Consider the following 19,209-nt stretch of genomic DNA (forward strand, 5'->3'; position numbering starts at 1 on the left):
GAGTTGGGATTTCTTGCAAATAAAACACGTTCATACACCTTTCTAGCATCATTCGACACGGACCATTTTGGGTTTGACTTTTAGCCTGTTGATAAAATTCTTGAGTTGGTGTTTCATTTTCTTGTCCTGCTACTGACTATGTGCAAAGATGTTCTCGTCACGTCTCAGAATGGAAGTCTGTTTTTATTTTGATCTTTTGGACATTTGGAATCGTAAAGAACTAGTACACGCTGCTGTAAAATTTCTGCAGCTCAAACGCTAGATCCACCTTCATTTCTGTTACAACAGGAAAAAAAATCCATTTTCATTTTATGATCCAGAACTCAGCAGGTCATTTGAAAGGTACTTCAGAGAGACCGGATCTGCTCCTCACACCTGGCGCCTTACATGCACATCATATCATGCATTGGGAACATCTCCCGTACTTATTGGTTATTATTTATGGGAGATGTCCCCAATGCATGGTGGATGTGTCTTTGAGGCGCCCATTTGTGAGGAGCAGATCCCATCACGTACTTCGGATCTGTTTTTTGGAGAACACATCTCACAGCTCGTTTAGCCGTGCATTCAGAATATCTATATACTTGAAAATATCTAGAAGATGTTCCTAATAAATGGTCGAAACGTGCTGTAAGGTCGATGTGAGGCAAGCTCTGTGAGGAGCAGATTAAAACTCTTGATGAGGATCGTTTTTGTAGGATACTTGGCAAGGACAAGGGATATTCCAGCAACCCCCTCAAAGGGGGAAAAATAAATATGAAAAAACCAAAGGAGAAAAAGAAAGAAGGAAAAATTAAATAAAAATAAAACATATGAAAACCGGGTACCTTTTTGAGCAGAGTAAGGCTTCAATGACACTATGGGAGAGTTTAAACATTACAATCTTCTACTAAGCCTTGTCCCAACTAAATGGGGTCAGCTACATTCGTTGATCCTTTTCTGTCATTTGGAACATTCCTGTCCTATTTAGTATCGTATCATTTCTTACTCTGTTTCTTGATTACATTTGTGGAGAATAGTGAGGGCTCAGCATTCCCACTCGCTCTGTAGGAGCCAGATAAGATTGCTCATTCATTTCCTGTCCTATTTTATTTTGCCTTTTTATTTGAGCCTACCATAAACTCCTAATTCTCATCCATATTTCGATTCTCATTGGTTTCATATGGAGAAAAAATGTCTCTGATGTTGGGATTTTGGAGGAGGACTGATACTTATTCTATCCAAAACTATGATAGTGGAAATTACCATCACCTCTGTGCGACTTATACGGAGATCATTGGACTGGTATTTGAAGCTCTAAGCCTCCAACAGGTGAAGAGAAATCATAATCGTGCTTGGAAAGATAAATTTGGTATCACTTAACAGGGCTGTTATTTCTAGAAGCATTAGAGACAAGTAAGGGTCACTCTGTATCAAAATCCTTGTGAATTCGATGATTAGCAAACTTCAAGTGATGCTGGTGACTTTCTTGCCATTCAGAAACCATACCGGAAGGTTTTTGACCATTCCACCTCTGTTTGAAGGAGGAAGAGTGAGGCAGTGAGACTGAGAGGCTCTGCTGTGTCTAGATTAGTTTTCCGTTGCAAGAATTACTCCAAAAATCTCCAAAATTCAGTTTACAATTTGGCAAAGATAAGAAGAAGAACCAAACTTTCTGCTTGAAGAACGAGAAGTTGGAGGTTTCACCTGAGTAGTGTTAACCAAGCAGAACATGATAGCCGATGGTTTCTGAAACAGAGAGACTCAAAAGGGTGAAAGGGTGTGAGGAAGCTTTATCTGCATACATGGAAGTAGTAAAACATTTGCCACCTACAACAAGGTGCTATACTTGATTCCTGCTTTTCTTCAGGAAAGGGATAATTCCAAGCTGACATGCTTAATTATCTGACATAGAGATCGGAGTGGGATGTTCAGTGGTCCAACCTATGCCACCCAATCTGTGGTAACATGCGGATAGTGGGGTTCCATGTGCAAATCTTGTTTTTGTAGTAATGCATTAGACTTTTGAATCTCTGTAACAGACGGACACTAGTAGTAGAATCAGTGCCAACCTGGTTAAACCAATGAACTAATATCTGTGTTTAATATTGGCTTCACAGGCTTTATATCATGCAGGTAGCACCCACTTATACATATAGCCCATTACAACATTCTCATAGTCGTCTGGTTGACATTCCTTCTTTAACAACTAATTAAAATCAAGTGTACATCTTTATTTCAATTATCCACAAGCCAATTTGATTTTTTTTTTCATCTTACTGAGGGAGATGAGGAGTCTAAAACCTGGAAAATGTCAAAACTGTATGCGGGTTAAAAAAAAACAGCGTCTCTCTCTCTCTCTCCTCAGTCTGCTGTAATGTTCTACCACTTATTTTTGAGAATTTTCCATATACCACTACTCTCCTTGCTTCGCTTCCTTTGTTTCGTTTGCGTTTAATCTCGCTTTATCTCATCCTCGGCTACTTAAAATTTACGACACAAAATTGAGGTTTCTTTTCAATTAGTCAATTTTTTTTTTTTTGGAAAATTTCACTTTTGTACCTGGGGTTAGTGTCAAGTTAGTATCCAAACTTTCAAATAGGAGTGCAAATGGACTGAATCATGATCAATCTGATATGAGATCTGATCTTATTTGGTTGAATTTGGATCATTTCTGGTCGTATTGTCGAATTGGATTGCATCAGATAATAGGGTCCAATAAGAAAGCGGATCAAATTTAGATCATTCTCTATCCGATCCTATATATATAAATATAATATATTATTTATTTTTTATATAACATGTATATATGATGAAACTAATTAAAAAATACTTGTATTTTTTGTTTTTACTTTATTTAAATTAGTATTTTTTATTTTTCTTTTAATAATTTATTAAATTATAAAGAAAACAAGTCAGATCGCATCAGATCTGAAGATCCGACTTACTAATAGGATTCAAATTCAAATCAAGTCCTATTAGATCCGATTGGATCGGACCAGATATGACATGAATAGTGTTGGATCGGATTTGAATATACCCTGATTAGAATCCGGTCTGACCCATTTATATCCCTACTTTCAAAGGTGTCATTGTAGTACCTAAACTTTCAAATTATTTGTTGAAAATATCAAAACTGCCTTTCAAAAGAAGAGAATGTTCATTGCTTTCTACCTTGAGACCAAACCGGTTATTTTCAAAGAAAAAAAGAGAAAAAACATGAAATATGGTAAAGGGAAACAATAGCTAAAAACAAAGAAATAACTAATAAGAATGTATTTCAGATCTAAAGGTAGAAGACAATGACTTCATTAGTCTAGAATCTCAAATACCTCAACCAGTTCAGTCTTGATGAAGGAAGATTTAGCCCGACCTCTTTATTATGTGACACGTGGCAGAAGCGACAGCTCGGCAAAAGGGGCCAAGCCTAGGCGGGAACAAGGGGACACACTCCGCCGAACTGACCCACCTTGTAACAGCTTGGGATGGACTTCGCCGAACTGACCCACCTTGTAACAGCTCGGGATGGACTTCGCCGAACTGCCACCTTGTAACAGCTCGGGATGGACTTCGCCGAACTGCCACCTTGTAACAGCTCGGGATAGACTTCGCCGAACTGACCCACCTTGTAACAGCTCGGGATACACTTCGCCGAACTGACCCACCTTGTAACAGTTCGGGATACCTCCGAGCTCAAGATCGCCTCGCTCAGCACTTCGCATCATCTTCTGGGCACCAAAGCCAAACAAGTCGTACCATGCCTGACACTAGGGAAGTCCGTGCCCGAGGGCGCCACGCCTGACTGACTTGGGATCTGACGTTTGGCAGCAACACTCTAAACGACCACCTGCCACCGCCACTGACGCCGCCATCTCCAGTTAGATGGTTAGGCAGTGACGGTTCTGTCTCAGGAGAAAGGACAACGGCCGAGTTGACAAGCACAAGGGTAATCATACCCGACCTGACAAGGGCCTCGGGACGAGTACACGAAGTGACTATAAGAGCCCCCTGCCCCCCGACAACGGAGGTATGCAAACTTTGCGCTATCTGGTATTACCTTGCTTTTGAAGGATTCTAACTTGAGCTTCGGAGCCTCTACACCGGGTTCCCCCCGAAGCTTTCCCATCTCTTCCGTTTCAGATTCCATGCTATCCCGTTCGGAAGCAAGGCAGCGAACAACTAAGACCAGCCGGATCGCGCTCCATCAAGTCTCAAGGTAGAAGACAATGAACAATGTATTCTTTTGAGGTAGTTTTGACACATTTTCAACAAATAACGGTCGATTAATGAGAGAAACCAACTTCACACTTTTTGAAAATTTAGGTATTGCAATAATACATTTAAAAGTTTGGGTACTAACCTCAAAGTTGAGAGTAACTGCCCTCCAACTACTTGGTCTTGGCATAATTTTTTTTGTTATGAATCTGACTTTTCGTATTAGAAAATTATATCAATCAAGAGAGTAGTTCTAGCTTTTTTTAAATCATCGCTCTCTACGCATGGCCAGCTCATCTGCAAATGGTCGTCTCCCTCTCTTCCTCGAATGCCATTAAAAACCTTGAACGGGCTCTGAAAACTGTTCCATAGTTCCCCCACCCCATTAGAAATGAATGGAAGGGCCTTCGTTTTGATATTTTTCTTCTGGGCTGTGCTCACCGTCGTCACCCCAACTCTTATCATCTTGTCTGCATCCGCAAAATCCAATTTTAACTCAAATGGTAAGTATGACAATGATAGATTCTTCATTTGGGTCTTTTGTTATGATTCTGTGACAACCAGTTCGATGCATATAGTTTTTTGCCCAATTTGACCTGAAAAAAAAAAAAAAGAAACAACTATCGTGTTATGTTTGGAGCAGGGGAGAAGAGCAGTGGATTGAAAGCCAGAAGAATGATGGGTTCTTTAGAGGGAGAACGAATCAGAAGAGCATTAGCGGCTCCGGCACCGGCACCAGCACCATCTCCAAGACATAGAATAATTGTTTTAACAAAGTTTTGGCATGGAAAAGCGACGTAAAATTAATCAAGGCAGGGCTGTAAATATAAATTTTTTTTTGTAGCTTAAATGAAGGCTTCAAATTCCTTGCAACTGCGTTCTGACTTTCAATTTCTGTTTGGATTAGCATTGTTCAAGTACCACTCCTACTGTAATCATAATTCATGAGCACCGTTTCCTCTGTTCCTCTCCAAGAAAGTATTAAGTACGAAAACCTGGAATGGTGACTAATAAGTTTCATAGCAAAGAAGAAAAGAAAAAAAAATCAAAAGTAAGATCTTATGTTGTCAAAAGTCCGAATTATTTGTTTTTCCTTCAAATTTCAGAATTTTCTTTTGTTTAGAAAACTTTCGTGATTTATGATTGCTCTGTAAACATATGATTTGGTTTGGTAGGTGATTCATGATTCATCAGGTCCAAAATTAAGAGCTTTAGTGTTTCAGAGATAAGGTATTATACTCATTTGACAACTATCAATGGGATGATTTGGGGCTTGGTTTTCAAAAAACGAATCAGAATAAATAGAAAATTTAAAAGAAATTTCCTTAATGAGAAAGGGAGAAGAGAGAAAAGGCCATTACCATCGGTAGAGGTGATCATCCTTGGCACAATGGACAAAAGTTTTGTGTTGACTGTTGAGGCCCAGGCCTGTCTCATGACTGAAACTTTGCAGCCAGGTCATGGGCCGATTATATAAAACATTTGGACTCAGAGTCCAGACTTTTTTATTCCTACCAAGCTAGAAGGAATGCAATCCGTTCCGAAGAAGAACTTCATTTCTCTTGAGTTGAAAGGGCCAAGTGAAGGTGGTCGGTGGGATGTCTTTGTAAGAATATCTTCTATCAATGGAATATTCAATATGATCCAATTCAATATAAATTCATTATGGATGAATCAGGTCCAATCCAATCCAATAAATATTCTGAAGCATTAAGTCTAGACTGGTCCAATTCAATATGTTTTATTGGTCCATTCAACTTGTCTAAATTGATTTTGATTTGAAAGGTCTAACCCAAAATCAGTCCATTAATACCTTATATATAACATGAAAGATCAAATACATATGATATACCCCTTTAAGGATCATTGTATGGGTGCTAAGGTGGCACGATCCAAAAGGGTCTCCTTATCACCTTTTCTTATTAGTTGCAATTCATGTTTTTTTTTTAATTCAGCCCAAAACCTGTTGTTTGTCAGCCACAACATGGTGATGATGACGATGATGATGATCTAATCTCAGGGCATTTATGGAGAGAATAACGTTGCAAGTAGCCCTTGTCTTTGGTGTGAATGGATTACCATCGTTGTTTGCACAACAGTAATTGAACATTCAATTACTTAGGCTCAATTTGGAAGCAGTACAAATACACATATGTAGAGTGCAAAACCTTATATTTGAAAGGCTTAGATTGAACTGAAAATAAACTGATTACGTATGGTGAGGTGGTAATTTTATATTTATATTAAACTTTTACAACAGTATGATAATACGTACAAATTTAAACTTCAAAATACAGATAAAGTTAATCTCGTCAGTCAAGATTAATCTGATTGGTCAAGACTGTTACTTGACCGAGGAGATAAGGATTATCACAACTGGTGAATCTAAGATAAGTCTAACACCCCCCTTCAAACTGAACGTGGTGCTAGAACGTTTAGTTTGCTTCGAAGGCATGCCAAAAGCTGAGAACTTAATGGTTTTTTTAAAATGTCAGCGGGTTTATCAGTTGTAGAAATATTCTTGACATGAACATGTTTATTGGAGACCAAGTCTCAAACAAAGTGAAAATCGATAGCTGCATGCTTTGTGCAAAAGTGTAAGACTGGATTGGCACCCACATTATCACACCACACGACGACAAACAGGGAGAGAGAAATATGAAGTTCATGAACAAGAGACTGAATCCATAATACCTCAGAACATGCAGATGCCAGACTACGGAATTCTGATTCAATACTTGCCCTGGCCACAATAGTTTGCTTTTTAGAGGACTAAGGCTGAAGAAAAAACATAATACCCCCTTGAGAACGACAGTCATCTAGACATCCGGCCCAGTCCGCATCAGAATATGTGTGAATTTATTGAGAGGAATAAGGGTGAATGAATATACCATGATCCAATGTACCTTTTAAATAATGGAGTATCCATTTCACAGCTGCAAGCTTAAGATGGTGTGTGGTGGTGAGGCAGTGCATAAACTAGCATGCCTTGTTAACGAAGAAGACAATCTTATGGCCAGTGATAGTAACATATTGGAGAGCACCAAACCATTGTCTGTGCAAAGTGAGGCCGGGTAGAGGATCACCATCATATTTGGAGAGCTGAGTACCAGAAGACATACGCGGGGAGACAGGCTTAGCCGAATGCATGGAGCTCTTGTGTAAAAGATCAGTGATAGATGTATTTTGTTTGAGAGAGATGAAGAGGAGCCATGAGAAAGAAACCTGAGTTCCAAGAAAATATGAGAGGGTACTAAGATCCTCAAGCTTAAATGTAGATCCCATAGAATTAATTAGAGAAGAAATGGCTTGAGAATCTGAACCTGTAACAATTATGACATCCACATACATTAAAACAAGTAAAATGTGTGGAGTCATGCTTAATAAATATTGAGGAATTAGGTTTAGAGCAACTGAAGCACAAGGTAAGCAAAAGGGAGCTCAATTTGTGATACCAGGCCCGAGGAGTTTTCTTGAGACCGTACAGGCTTTTCTTCAAGTGATAGACAAAATTAGGATGGTGATAGTCAAGAAACCCTTGTGGTTGCATCATGTACACATCTTTTTGTAAATTTCTATTCAGACAGGCATTATTAACATCAAGTTGCACAGAGACCATCCATGTGATACAATAAGAGTCATTATAAGTCTGATAATGATGGACTTGATTGAGGGATTGTAAGTCTCACGATAATTGAGCCCTTCCCATTGAGATGGCCTTTTGCAATGAGTCGTGCTTTAAACCACTCGATGCTTCGATCAACCTTTTTTCTTAATGCGATACACCCATCAACATCCAATGATGTTAGCATTGGGAGGAGGAGGTATTAAAGTCCATGTGCCATTGTTGATCAAGGCAATAAATTCCTCAATCATAGCATGACGCCATCTAGGATCATAGGAGGCTTTGGGTAAAACATTCTGGTTCAATGTCAGGTGGCAGAGGGTATTTGGTGACTGAGAACAACTTTAGTTTCCAAATACAATTGCAGGAGCGAGTAATCATTAGGTGGGTGGATTGGGTTGAATGTTTGGGAGTAGGGGTGGATTCATGCTGAGCTGAGCCAAATAGCTAGCTATTCCAACTCGGTTCGAGTTTGAGCTCGAGTTCAAGCTTTGTTCAAGCTAGAACCTTGAGTTTGAGCTTGGCTCGGCTCAATCTCAATTTGAGAAAAATGTTTTATAAAGATGAAAAAAATTATATATAAAAAATATTTTTTATTTGATATTTAAAAATTAAGAATTATAATAATTAGTTATTATTTTATACAGAAATAAAAATATTAAATTATTATTATTATTATTATTATTATTATTATGCTATTTGAGCTGGCTCGATTAATAAACGAGCCTATAAATTGGACTCGAATTTGATTTGAAGCTTGGTTGAAACCGAGCTCGGCTCATAACCACCCCTATTTAGAAGGTATGATCTGAAACAAGTTCGGGTTGAGGGGGTTCTAGGGTAGGAGGTGGAAGGGAAGAGGGAAAGGTGTGGGAAGGTGGGTAAGGGGCGACTATGGGCAGGGGCATATATAGGTGGTGATGAAGGAATGGGAGGATCCAGTAGTGTGGGTGATTGATATTGGAAGGGAAGCAAGCCTTCATTGAAGGCCACGTACATCATGAGAAATATAGAGCCGTCCAGTGGCAAGATGAAGACAGCGGTATATGCCCCTGACACGGGGTTAAAGTTTTGTTTTGTAGGGATGCGTGAAGAGAAAACATTCGTAGCGAAAAGTGCAAAGAAGCAGATAATCTGGTTTGTGCCAAACAAGTTATGCGAAGGTGTCATGCCACTGAGTTTTGCAGTGGGTAACCGAGGTGGCAAATAATAGAATAAGGCCTATGTCCACAATAAAACGGTGATTGCAACACCATTTTGCTGTTGAGTGTGTGGACACGAAAAACGATGAAAAATTCCACGCTCTTAGTAAATTTGCGGAATTCACCTCCGACATCTATTTGTAATATATTTTAATGCGATAACTAAGCAAATTTTCAACAATATGTTTAAATAAAATAAAATAAAATAAAAGATGAGAGCTAGAGCATCTAATAATAATCCATGTAAAACGAAAATACACATAAACAAAACGAAAACTATGGTGGGAGGCGACTGGCCGGAGAGGGCCGCCGCACGACAAAAATCATGTTGCATGGAGGAAACTGGAATTGAAGTTTATTATTCCGAACAAGCTGCTGAATAGAATCAAAAGAAGAGTGTCCTAGGCGCTGATGACACGTACCGATGGAAGCTTTCTCACCAATTCATTCCTTGAGGAGGTGATGAAGTGGAAGTGGAGAGACAGACGATACAGATAATAGATGGATCGAACATGTAACACATTTGAGATAAGTAATGGTCGAGATGACAGAACCAGTATGTAAAATAGAAAGACCAGTACCATTACCTATCTATCTGCACTTCATCAGGATCTGAATATTCAGTATGAGCCTTTAGATTTTCCAAAGTTGGCAGTGACATAATTAGGCCGCCAGTGGCTCCAATGCACTGTCATCAGTGAGAAAACTTCCATTATAGGCTGAAGGGTTCTTGGGTTCGTATTTGATACTGTGATCAAATCTGCTACCACAGGTGAGGGCTGAATGATTTGGCTTCTGACTGACATATCTGACATGGAGCTCCCTTGTACCGTTGTTGAGTAGGTGGTTTAGAGTTGACTTCTCGATTCTTGTGATTGTCATGAGTTTGAGAAGATAGTCTAGTCGGGTGATGTTTGGAAAAATTTTCCCTTGATGGCAGCATTTGCAATTGGGGAGTCCGAACGAGGAATAGAGTGCATAGCAACTTAGATTGGACTGAAAATAATCTCACCAAACTGATTGCATGGTGAGGTGGTAATATTAAACTTTTACAACAGCATGATAATACAAATTTAAGCTTCAAAATGCAAATAAAGTTAATCCGGTCGGTCACGATTAATCTGATCGGTGAAGACTGTTAATTGACTGAAGAGATAATAATTATCACAACCAGTGAATCTGAGATAATGTATATACTCTTTCAAAACTGAGTTTAATTAATTTATGTAATTAGGAAGGTAGCTCAATGAAGGGGGTAGTGTGTTAGTAAGGGGAGGAGGGCATAGCAACTTTACTCCAGCTGGCAAAAGACAAGAACATGAAATTAATTAATTACTTGTATCAAAGTGAGTGGTTTCATATTGCGTTAGAGTACGTAGTTTTGTTGATTCAGGGTGATAAACTAAATTGAACCAAACATGTGATATCATTCACCAAAGTGATACCCATAAACAAATGTAAATGAATCTGAGCCATGCATCTGAGTTTTTGAGCCAGATTTAATTTGTCGTTAATCAACATCAGAAATAGCCCAATAATTTGTAAAGTATAAAACTAATATTTTCTGCGTTGAGCGTTGATATTGTTGATTGATGCTCGATATACCATTACAGACTTTAGACTTATTGGAGTCCAATAATTCCTTTTGTGTATAAGCGTCACAATCGTAACCCGATACTTTGGGATTTAATCGGTGTTCGGATGCAACTCTTGAGTTGAACGGAAGGACGTGCATTGCGTGAGTTTATTTGTCGTCTTGCCAAACAGATCACGGTATCCTCGTGTATGTTACAACTTGCGAAGATATGACTTATGAGAACCCCCTCTTCTTTTCTTGGTTGTTTATTATTTAACAATTTAGTCCTCTCCTCTCCTCTCTCTCCTCTCCCCATCTGTGTCAAGATGGGTGGGCTCCCCAGTCCCCACTCCCCACAGAGCGCGCCTCTTTGGCTGCCATGAATTATCTTTTTGCTTCAAATAAAAAAAAAAAAAAACAAAAAAGGTCATTTATTAAAACATCTCTTATAATTTCATAAATTTAACTTATCCAAGCTACCCTATCGTCTGCATTTTATTAATTAAAACACCCCTTATATATAACTTATTTACCTAATTGTTCTTTTCTTAAGAATTATTTGTTTTGCCTTATGAATGATCAACTAAACTAAGTGGAAAAATGTTTAAGGGCATGGACCCATAGTTGTTTATTCCAAAAGTATTCCTAAATTAAGTGGAAAATGTTCAAATGTATGTGATAGAGTGCGATCCGGTCGGTCTTAGATGTCCACGACCTTGCCTCTGAACGGGGTAGCAGGGAACCTGAAACGGAGGAGATGAAGAAGCTCCAGGGGGGAATCCGGTGTAGTGGCTCCGAAGCTCAAGTTAGAATCCTTCAAAAGCAAGATAATACCAGATAGCGCAAAGTTTGCATACCTTGTTTGTTGGGGGCAGGAGGCTCTTATAGTCACTTCGCGCACTCGCTCCGAGGCCCTTGTCAGGTCGGGTATGATTACCTTTGTGCTTGTCAATTCGGCCATCGTCCTTTCTGCTGGGACAGAACCGTCACTGCCTAACCGTCTCTCTAACTAGAGATGGCGGTGTCAGTGGCGGTGGCAGGTGGCCGTTTAGAGTGCGGCCGCCAAACGTCAGATCCCAAGTCAGTCAGGTGCGGCGCCCTCGGGCACGGACTTCCTCAGTGTCAGGCATGATACGACTTATTTGGTTTTGGTGCCCAGAAGGTGATGCGGAGTGCTGAGCGAGGCGAAGTCTTGAGCTCGGAGGTATCTATAGGGCATGTCAGTTCAGCGAGGTGTATCCCGAACTGTTACAAGGTTGGCCAGTTCGGCGAGGTGTATCCTGAACTGCTACAAGGTGGCCAGTTCGGCGAGGTATATCCCGAGCTGTTACAGGGTTGGTTAGTTCGGCGAGGTGTATCCCGAACTGTTACAAGGTGGCCAGTTCGGCGAGGTGAATCCCGAACTGTTACAAGGTGGCCAGTTCGGCGAGGTATATCCCGAGCTGTTACAAGGTTGGTCAGTTCGGCGAGGTGTATCCTGAGCTATTACAAAGTTGGCTAGTTCGGATTACTTGTTTTGGGCCAAGGGTGAGTTCGGGCCCCCCGTAGGGAGTTCGGTCCGCTGGTGTCCCCTTGTTCACGCCTTAGGCTTGGCCCCTTTTGCCGAGTTGTTGTTTCTGCCACGTGTCGCGTAACAGTGAGGTCGGGCCAAATCTTCCTTCATCAGTATGGATCCATGCTTGTTTATTCCAAAAGTACCCCTAACAGTTTTTTTGTATAGAAAACAAATAGACCAATTAAAGAAAAAGAGTGGTTGTCTTTGTTCTATTAAGGGCAAAAATGATAATTTTATTTTATTTTTTGTTTCTTTTTATTAGATTTATTTGAATGGATGTTAGTGTTTCCACTTTCATCTAATGCAAGGTCTATTAAGTAAATTGATTACAAACTATAAGAGATGTTTTAGTAAAACACAAACTATAGGGTAGGTTTTAGTAAATTCATAAAACTATAAGGGTGTTTAGTAAATGACCCAAATCAAAACTGTAGCTTTGGGTGCACTTGGTGCTCTGCAGCGGGTCATGTTTTTGGGATGTCACATTGGTATATCCACTCATCACACCGTTGCTAGCATCAGTCTTTTGAATTAAGAAATATTCAAATTAGCATTTCCATGGGAGGTTGGACAATGATACCGGAAAGATATATATCATATAAAAAAACTTGTGACCAATCAGCTCGTATCATAAATGTGTTAATCAATCAAATGGTATTTAACAAAATTTGCAGGTGGATTATGATCTGATCTAATATGAGGTCAGATCTTATTTGGTTGAATTTGGATCACTCCTATTTGAATCTTCAAATTGGATTGGATAATATGATCCGACCATAAATTGGATCAGATTTGGATCACCCCTATCCAACCCAATGTATATTATATATTTAATAAATATAAATATATAATACATATATATGTTATTTATTTATTTATTTATAAATATATTTTTATATTATATTTTTTAAATTTGTTACATTATTTATTTTTATAAAAAACATGTATATATATGATGAAAATAGTTAAAAAATACTTGTATTTTTGTTTTTACTTTATTTAAATTAGTATTTTTTATTTTTCTTTTAATAATTTATTAATTTTTAAAGAAAACAAATTGGATTGGATCAAATCCGAAGATTTGACTTACCGATAGGATTCGAATTCAAATTGAGTTATATCAGATCCGATCGGATCAGATTCGAATATACACTGATTCGAATCTAATATGATCCATTTGCATCCCTAAGTATATCTTTCTAGTATTGTAGTAGGTGTTTGGCATTGTTGTCGTTGCTTCAGAAATGTTTTATTAGAAAACTGTGTTGTATGCATGAGAGTCTGTTGCACAGTTTTTTTAGAAAACGACTCCTTTTTTTTTATTTGGCATCGATGTTGCTACATAGGTTGTTGTTTTTTTTTTGGGGGGGGGGGGGGACAACAATGGTTTGTTTGGTACTAGTGTTATATAACTGTTTTCAGCATTGGTCTACATTACCCAATGCCAAAAATGATGCCACGTCATTGCACCGTTGGCAACAATAGGTTGTTTTCCAAGAAAACATTGAATTTGGTGTTTCTTCAAACCATAGTTTTTCGATTTCCAAGGCATGGTTTGTAGCAACATTTTTTTTTTAGAAAAAGGATGCCAAATAAGAGGTCGTTTTCTGAAGCACCATTTTTTTCTAGCATGGCACCAATGTGGCATTGTTTTCTCAGAAAATGCATCGATGCCAAACACCACCATAGATTTTTCCTTTCACGGGAGATGGATTTTCCAATTTTTGAGGTCTAGTGTCTTTTTTCCGTTTTCTTAAAACAAGGCTAATCAAACAAGAGTTAATTTCAACCGTTAAATTAAAGGTGGAAATGTTGATTTGGTGCCAGAATAGCATCGTTTTTTTTTTTTTTAATTTGGAAAAATGACAATGGAACCAAACATCCTCTTAGGTGCTGTTTGGTACCAATGAGTGCCATATAAGTTTTTCAACCATACTTAATATCATTGTTTTGTTAGGTTGGATTATTTTAGACAAAACGATCTTGGGTTTTGGTTTAACCTTATTAAAGTTTTTTTGTCCTTTGTGTGTGTATTTATTGCTCAAAGGAGCATCTTCAGCTTCATATCTTGTATGTATTTGGTATATCTTCCGCTTATTAAATAAACATTTATATTTGATTTATCTTTAAAATTGAGAAAAAAAATTGATAAATTATTTATTTATAATTAGACACCATATTAGTGGAATGGTGAATAAATGTTAAAATGAAGCTTTCTCCTACAACTAATATACACATAAATCAAGACCAACTTTGCAACCCAAAATTCTCCCAATTTCCAATACTATCAGTCAGGTACTAAAGATTCACATCACACTACCAAACACAACGTTAAAAAAAAAAAAAAAAAAACAAAAAACAGTCGGTCGAACTTGTTTAGTATAAAAAATCGACCGGGTAGGCGGGTAGACATGATCTCCCTGTTTAATTTGACCTCTTTCCAAAGATTAAAAAAAAAAAAAAGAAGATTTAATGATCGTGTGTAATGTATAAAGAAAATTAACATCATTCAAAATTATTATTATTATTAATTTTTAATTTTAACAGTTGAAACTTGAAAGAAAATGCGATTTTTTTTTTATTTAAAATAACCTGGCTCTAAGTGTAGGAATTGGACTTGGAGGAGTGGTGAGTGGCAAGGCAAGTTCCGCCTTCCAGTTCCCAGGTAGCCATCTTGCATTTTTGGAACACGAGGACCACGCAAATAACGTGGGTTAAAAAATAATTTTTATATGCAGCAGCCGTTGAAAAGTATAGTTTCTGTTTTACTTTGTGAACATGTGGTTGTATATATGTACATCTAAGAGCAATTCAGCCATTGCCAGCCAGTTGCAACTTGGCAGCCCCCATTACACTACTTAGTGTGAGCGAGGTCAGAATTGGACATTGCTTCTTAGCTCAATTAGTTTTCTCTTCTGTCACTGCTAGGCTTTGCTATATTACCTGCTGGCTGGCCTACTCATGGAAGCAAAGAAATTGATCTCTTTGCTTCTATTCACTTTCATCTTTGCTGCTCTGTCCACCAACCTATTCCTCCACGACTCCAATGAAATTCAATATTCTTTCATTATTAGGTATGCAATGCTGAAAGTCGCAAAAACAGCTGCCGGCTTCTCTTGAAGGTTTTTTTTTTTTTTTTTGTATATATGGATTTAAATTAGTATTAAAATTAAGCTACTTCAACCTTAATTTATTACTTAATTGCTGACTTGTTTATTCTGTGTTGTAGGAAACTAAGGAGCCTGGTTCTAGGCATACAGAGAGGTTGGCATTGCAACAGCGTTAGCAATGGTAATGGGGTTCAGAAGGAGCAACCTGCGCGCCGCGCTTTTTTGAGCCCTAATCTATCAACTTGCCATCGGTCCCTCACAGATGCCGATGTCCCAATCTACTGTTGCCCCCCAAAACGTGAATCAGAGGAGCCCTTCATTGATTTCCAACTCCCCGACCCTTCATTGCCGCTTCGCGTTCGCCGGCCGGCCCACCTCGTCGACGAGGAGTACATCGCCAAGTACAATAAGGCCATCTCCATCATGAAATCCCTCCCCTACGATGACCCTCGCAACTTCATGCGCCAGGCCAACGTGCATTGCGTCTATTGCAGCGGGGCTTACGACCAGCAGAATTCCAATAATACTATCCTCAAAATCCACAGATCATGGCTATTCTTTCCTTGGCACCGCATGATGCTCTACTTCCATGAAAGGATAGTCGCGAGTATCATCGGAGATGACACCTTTGCTTTGCCATTTTGGAATTGGGACGTCCCGGATGGTATGAGGATCCCCGTGATGTACATGAACGGATCGTTCGCAGATAAAGACCGAGATACGTCCCATCTTCCACCTCAAGTGGCTGATATTCATTTTGATTATGTCGAGAGTGGGTTTTCCCCCCAAGATCAGATTGCATCCAATGTTGCCTTCATGTATACCCAAATGGTTTCCGGTGCAAAGAAGACTGAGCTTTTCATGGGGTGTCCCTATAAGGCAGGGGATGAGGGCTTCTGTGATGGTCCAGGAACAATAGAGCTGGCGCCCCACAATGCCCTACACACTTGGGTAGGTAGTAACTTAAATCCTGAAAGAGAGAACTTGGGTGCTTTCTACTCGGCTGCACGGGATCCCATCTTCTATGCGCATCACTCCAACATCGACCGTCTTTGGGAGGTCTGGAGGGGTCTCCAAGGAAACAGCAAGGGAGAGATCCATGATCCTGACTGGCTAGACTCCTATTTCTTCTTCCACAATGAAAAGCTGCAACTTGTTAGAATCAAAATCCGGGATGTCCTTGACATCACAAAGCTTGGTTACGCTTATGAGAGGGTCCCTCTCCTTTGGCTTAACGCACGGCCTGAGCCTTCTATGCCACCCAAGATTGCTCGTTACATGTTGAAGATGAGAGACAGCCACAACGGATTGTTACTGTCCAGCCACACCAACTCGACCAACTTTGAGCCAGAAGGTCGGATTCTAGACACTACAATAAGAGCCAAGGTCAATAGACCTAAGACCCATAGAACAAAAGAGGAGAAAGAAGAAGAGGAGGAGGTTTTGGTTGTATATGGAATTGATGTCAAGAAAGATGTCTACCTCAAGTTCGACGTGTTTGTTAACGCTGTTGATGATGAGACTACAATTGGGCCAGAGTCGAGGGAGTTTGCAGGGACCTTTGTTCACATGCGCCGTGGTGTAAGGTTGGTGATGAACAAGGGGGAGACAACGGTTAAGAGGAAGACCAATCTGAAGTTGGGCATCTCAGAGTTGTTGGAAGACCTGGAAGCAGATGGAGATGAGAGCATTTGGGTGGCGTTGGTTCCCAGAGGTGGGACCGGAATGCATATCTCCGTTGATGGAATTCGGATTGAATACATGCGATGAGTCGGAGATATTATTAATATTATTACTATCATTAAATTCAGCTGTTCCATTAGAACTGAGATGTAAACCATCGAGTCTTCTTTATTCATGCATGGAAAAAGATTTGGGCATGTTTCGAGTCGTAGGTAGATGCTTTTCTCCCAAATGAAGTGATTAATCAGAAAGTGTATCAATGGTTTGGTCTTGGTGTAAGAGTCGGGATTTCCTGCACTGGATGTTTGTATATGCTGAGGTGTACTTCCAATTAGCAAATTGGAGCACATCAAACATTGTATATATTACATTGCGTGTGCTAATAGAGATGTGTGGCTTGTGGATAGGAAAAGTGAATAGGAAACCTCAAAGTGCATTTGAACGGAATGGGATCTATTCCTCACAAGGGGGCGACTCACATGCACATCCACTGTGCATTGGGAACATCTCCCGTGAATAAGTATGGGAGATGTTCCCAATGCATGGTATGATGTGCGTGTGAGGCACGAGTGAAGTGCCCTGTGTGAGGAGCAGATCCGGTCTCCATTTGAACGCCGGTTTGTCATGTTAAATTTTTTATATCTATTTTTTTATAAAATAAAAAAAATAAAAGAAAAAGTAAAAAAGAAATGCTATGAAGTATGAAAGCCCAGTTGACATTTCGATGGATGGAAAATAGGGGAAAACAGAGAAAACCATTACAAAGCAAACCAGGCGGACGCCGTTTATGTCAAGGTTCAGTATTTCTTATTCCACAAATGAAATTTGAAGCAACAACAATCTTGTTGTTTTGACCTTGAAATTTTATATATTTGACCTTCAAAATGGAGTTATTATCGAAACTAGTTCACACAAGCACATGGGTTGCTTTACATCTTAATATGATTTTTTGTAAATGGCTTCTCCACTTGTTTTGCAAACGTTCGTTAATGGTGTCCACCCAGCACTCGATCATATTCATCAGCTTCTATTATTACTCAAATCCCAGCTCTGTAAGACTAAAAACTCAAATTTCCAATCTCCAGATTTAAATAAACAAAACCCATGTCTAGAAACTGAGAAAATTCCAACTGAATCTAAAGAAAAGTCCTTTCTATCTTTCTGAAATCTCATTTTCTCAAATAATCAAAACACCCACTTTTCTAGAACCCAATTCAAAGAATACATTCCCAATCAAGAGGAGGCTAAAGACCTCAACTGAGTTCCAAGCAAATTATCTATCTCGAATTCTTCTTCATAAATCACCAAAAGACCCGTGTCAAAGAATCCCACTTGAAAAAACCTTCCTTTCCGAGAAGAAGATGAATAAGAAATAACTGTTAAGCGTAAAAAATGTCAAAAGTATTAAAAAGGTTAACAAAACAGGAACAGAAACAGAGTTTCTGGTCAGCTTAAACGACAATTTCTGGTCATGGGTGTAGTCGTCGGTCTTCACGTCCCTTCTGTGTAAGCGTCTGACGGTCTGAACTTGACTCAGCGGAAGAGATAGTTTGGCTTTGCCTTCGCTTCTTTTGTCAAACCATATCATGTGGAAAGGATAACAGAGGAACTATAATACAAAATTTCAATGTTTTAAAAAACCATCCAGAACCGGAGCCATTCTGGCCACCGGTTTCTGGGTCGATGGTTCAACTGTGTGTAGGTGCTCAGCCTCCCTTTTTATAGTTGTTGCAGACTTATAGATTGCAGATGGTTGATAAAGAAAATTAAATAACATTTGAAAGGCATTTGTGTTATTTTTCATGATACTTAAGGACTGATTAACAGCAATTGGTACTAAATTGTCACATTTTGGAAGTTCGAATACATTGTCGTGTTTTAAAATTCGGTACTAAATAAGCACTTGGCCTAACTCGGCCTAACGTACAGCGTATCTGTTGAACATCTTCTGTGGCAATATCTTTATCTGTGGAGATTAGCATTTATTGGGGTGATAGATTTATGCCCATCGATAAGATTTTCTAATTTCTTCATCTGATCTGATGTTTATGGAGAGTTGGAGAGATGCGAAGAAGAGTTATATCTTTCTGTTTGGAGTCCCAAATTCTTCTTCCTTCGATCTCTTTAAAATGAAGAAAAATGGAGTTTTACGAGACAATGGAAAATGGCTGCGAGTAGTCATGAGTTATTGAATGTAGATCAACACTGTTAAAATTGCCCCCTATAATGGGCAAACTACTCCGTTTAAATGGCGGCCAGGATAC

General features: G+C 39.1%; 1 protein-coding gene and 1 long non-coding RNA gene across 2 annotated transcripts; one reads left to right on the forward strand and one right to left on the reverse strand.

Annotated features, from left to right (window-relative positions):
• Positions 1 to 9,192: 9,192 nt before the first annotated feature.
• Positions 9,193 to 10,071, reverse strand: LOC148850854 (uncharacterized). The gene is made up of 2 exons (XR_016099670.1): positions 9,609 to 10,071; positions 9,193 to 9,471 (listed from the first exon to the last, which is right to left on the reverse strand). It is a non-coding gene; the product is annotated as an uncharacterized LOC148850854 (long non-coding RNA).
• A 4,836-nt stretch (positions 10,072 to 14,907) lies between these two features.
• Positions 14,908 to 17,224, forward strand: LOC148850855 (aureusidin synthase-like). Its single transcript, XM_088947194.1, has 2 exons — positions 14,908 to 15,226; positions 15,382 to 17,224. The coding sequence occupies exons 1-2, from the start codon at positions 15,114 to 15,116 to the stop codon at positions 17,030 to 17,032; spliced, it is 1,764 nt and encodes a 587-aa protein (XP_088803320.1). The 5' UTR covers positions 14,908 to 15,113; the 3' UTR covers positions 17,033 to 17,224.
• Positions 17,225 to 19,209: the final 1,985 nt, after the last annotated feature.

This window comes from Nelumbo lutea, chromosome 5 (assembly GCF_056320005.1).
Source record: "Nelumbo lutea isolate HS-2025 chromosome 5, American lotus-T2T, whole genome shotgun sequence".
Taxonomy (NCBI): Eukaryota; Viridiplantae; Streptophyta; class Magnoliopsida; order Proteales; family Nelumbonaceae; genus Nelumbo; species Nelumbo lutea.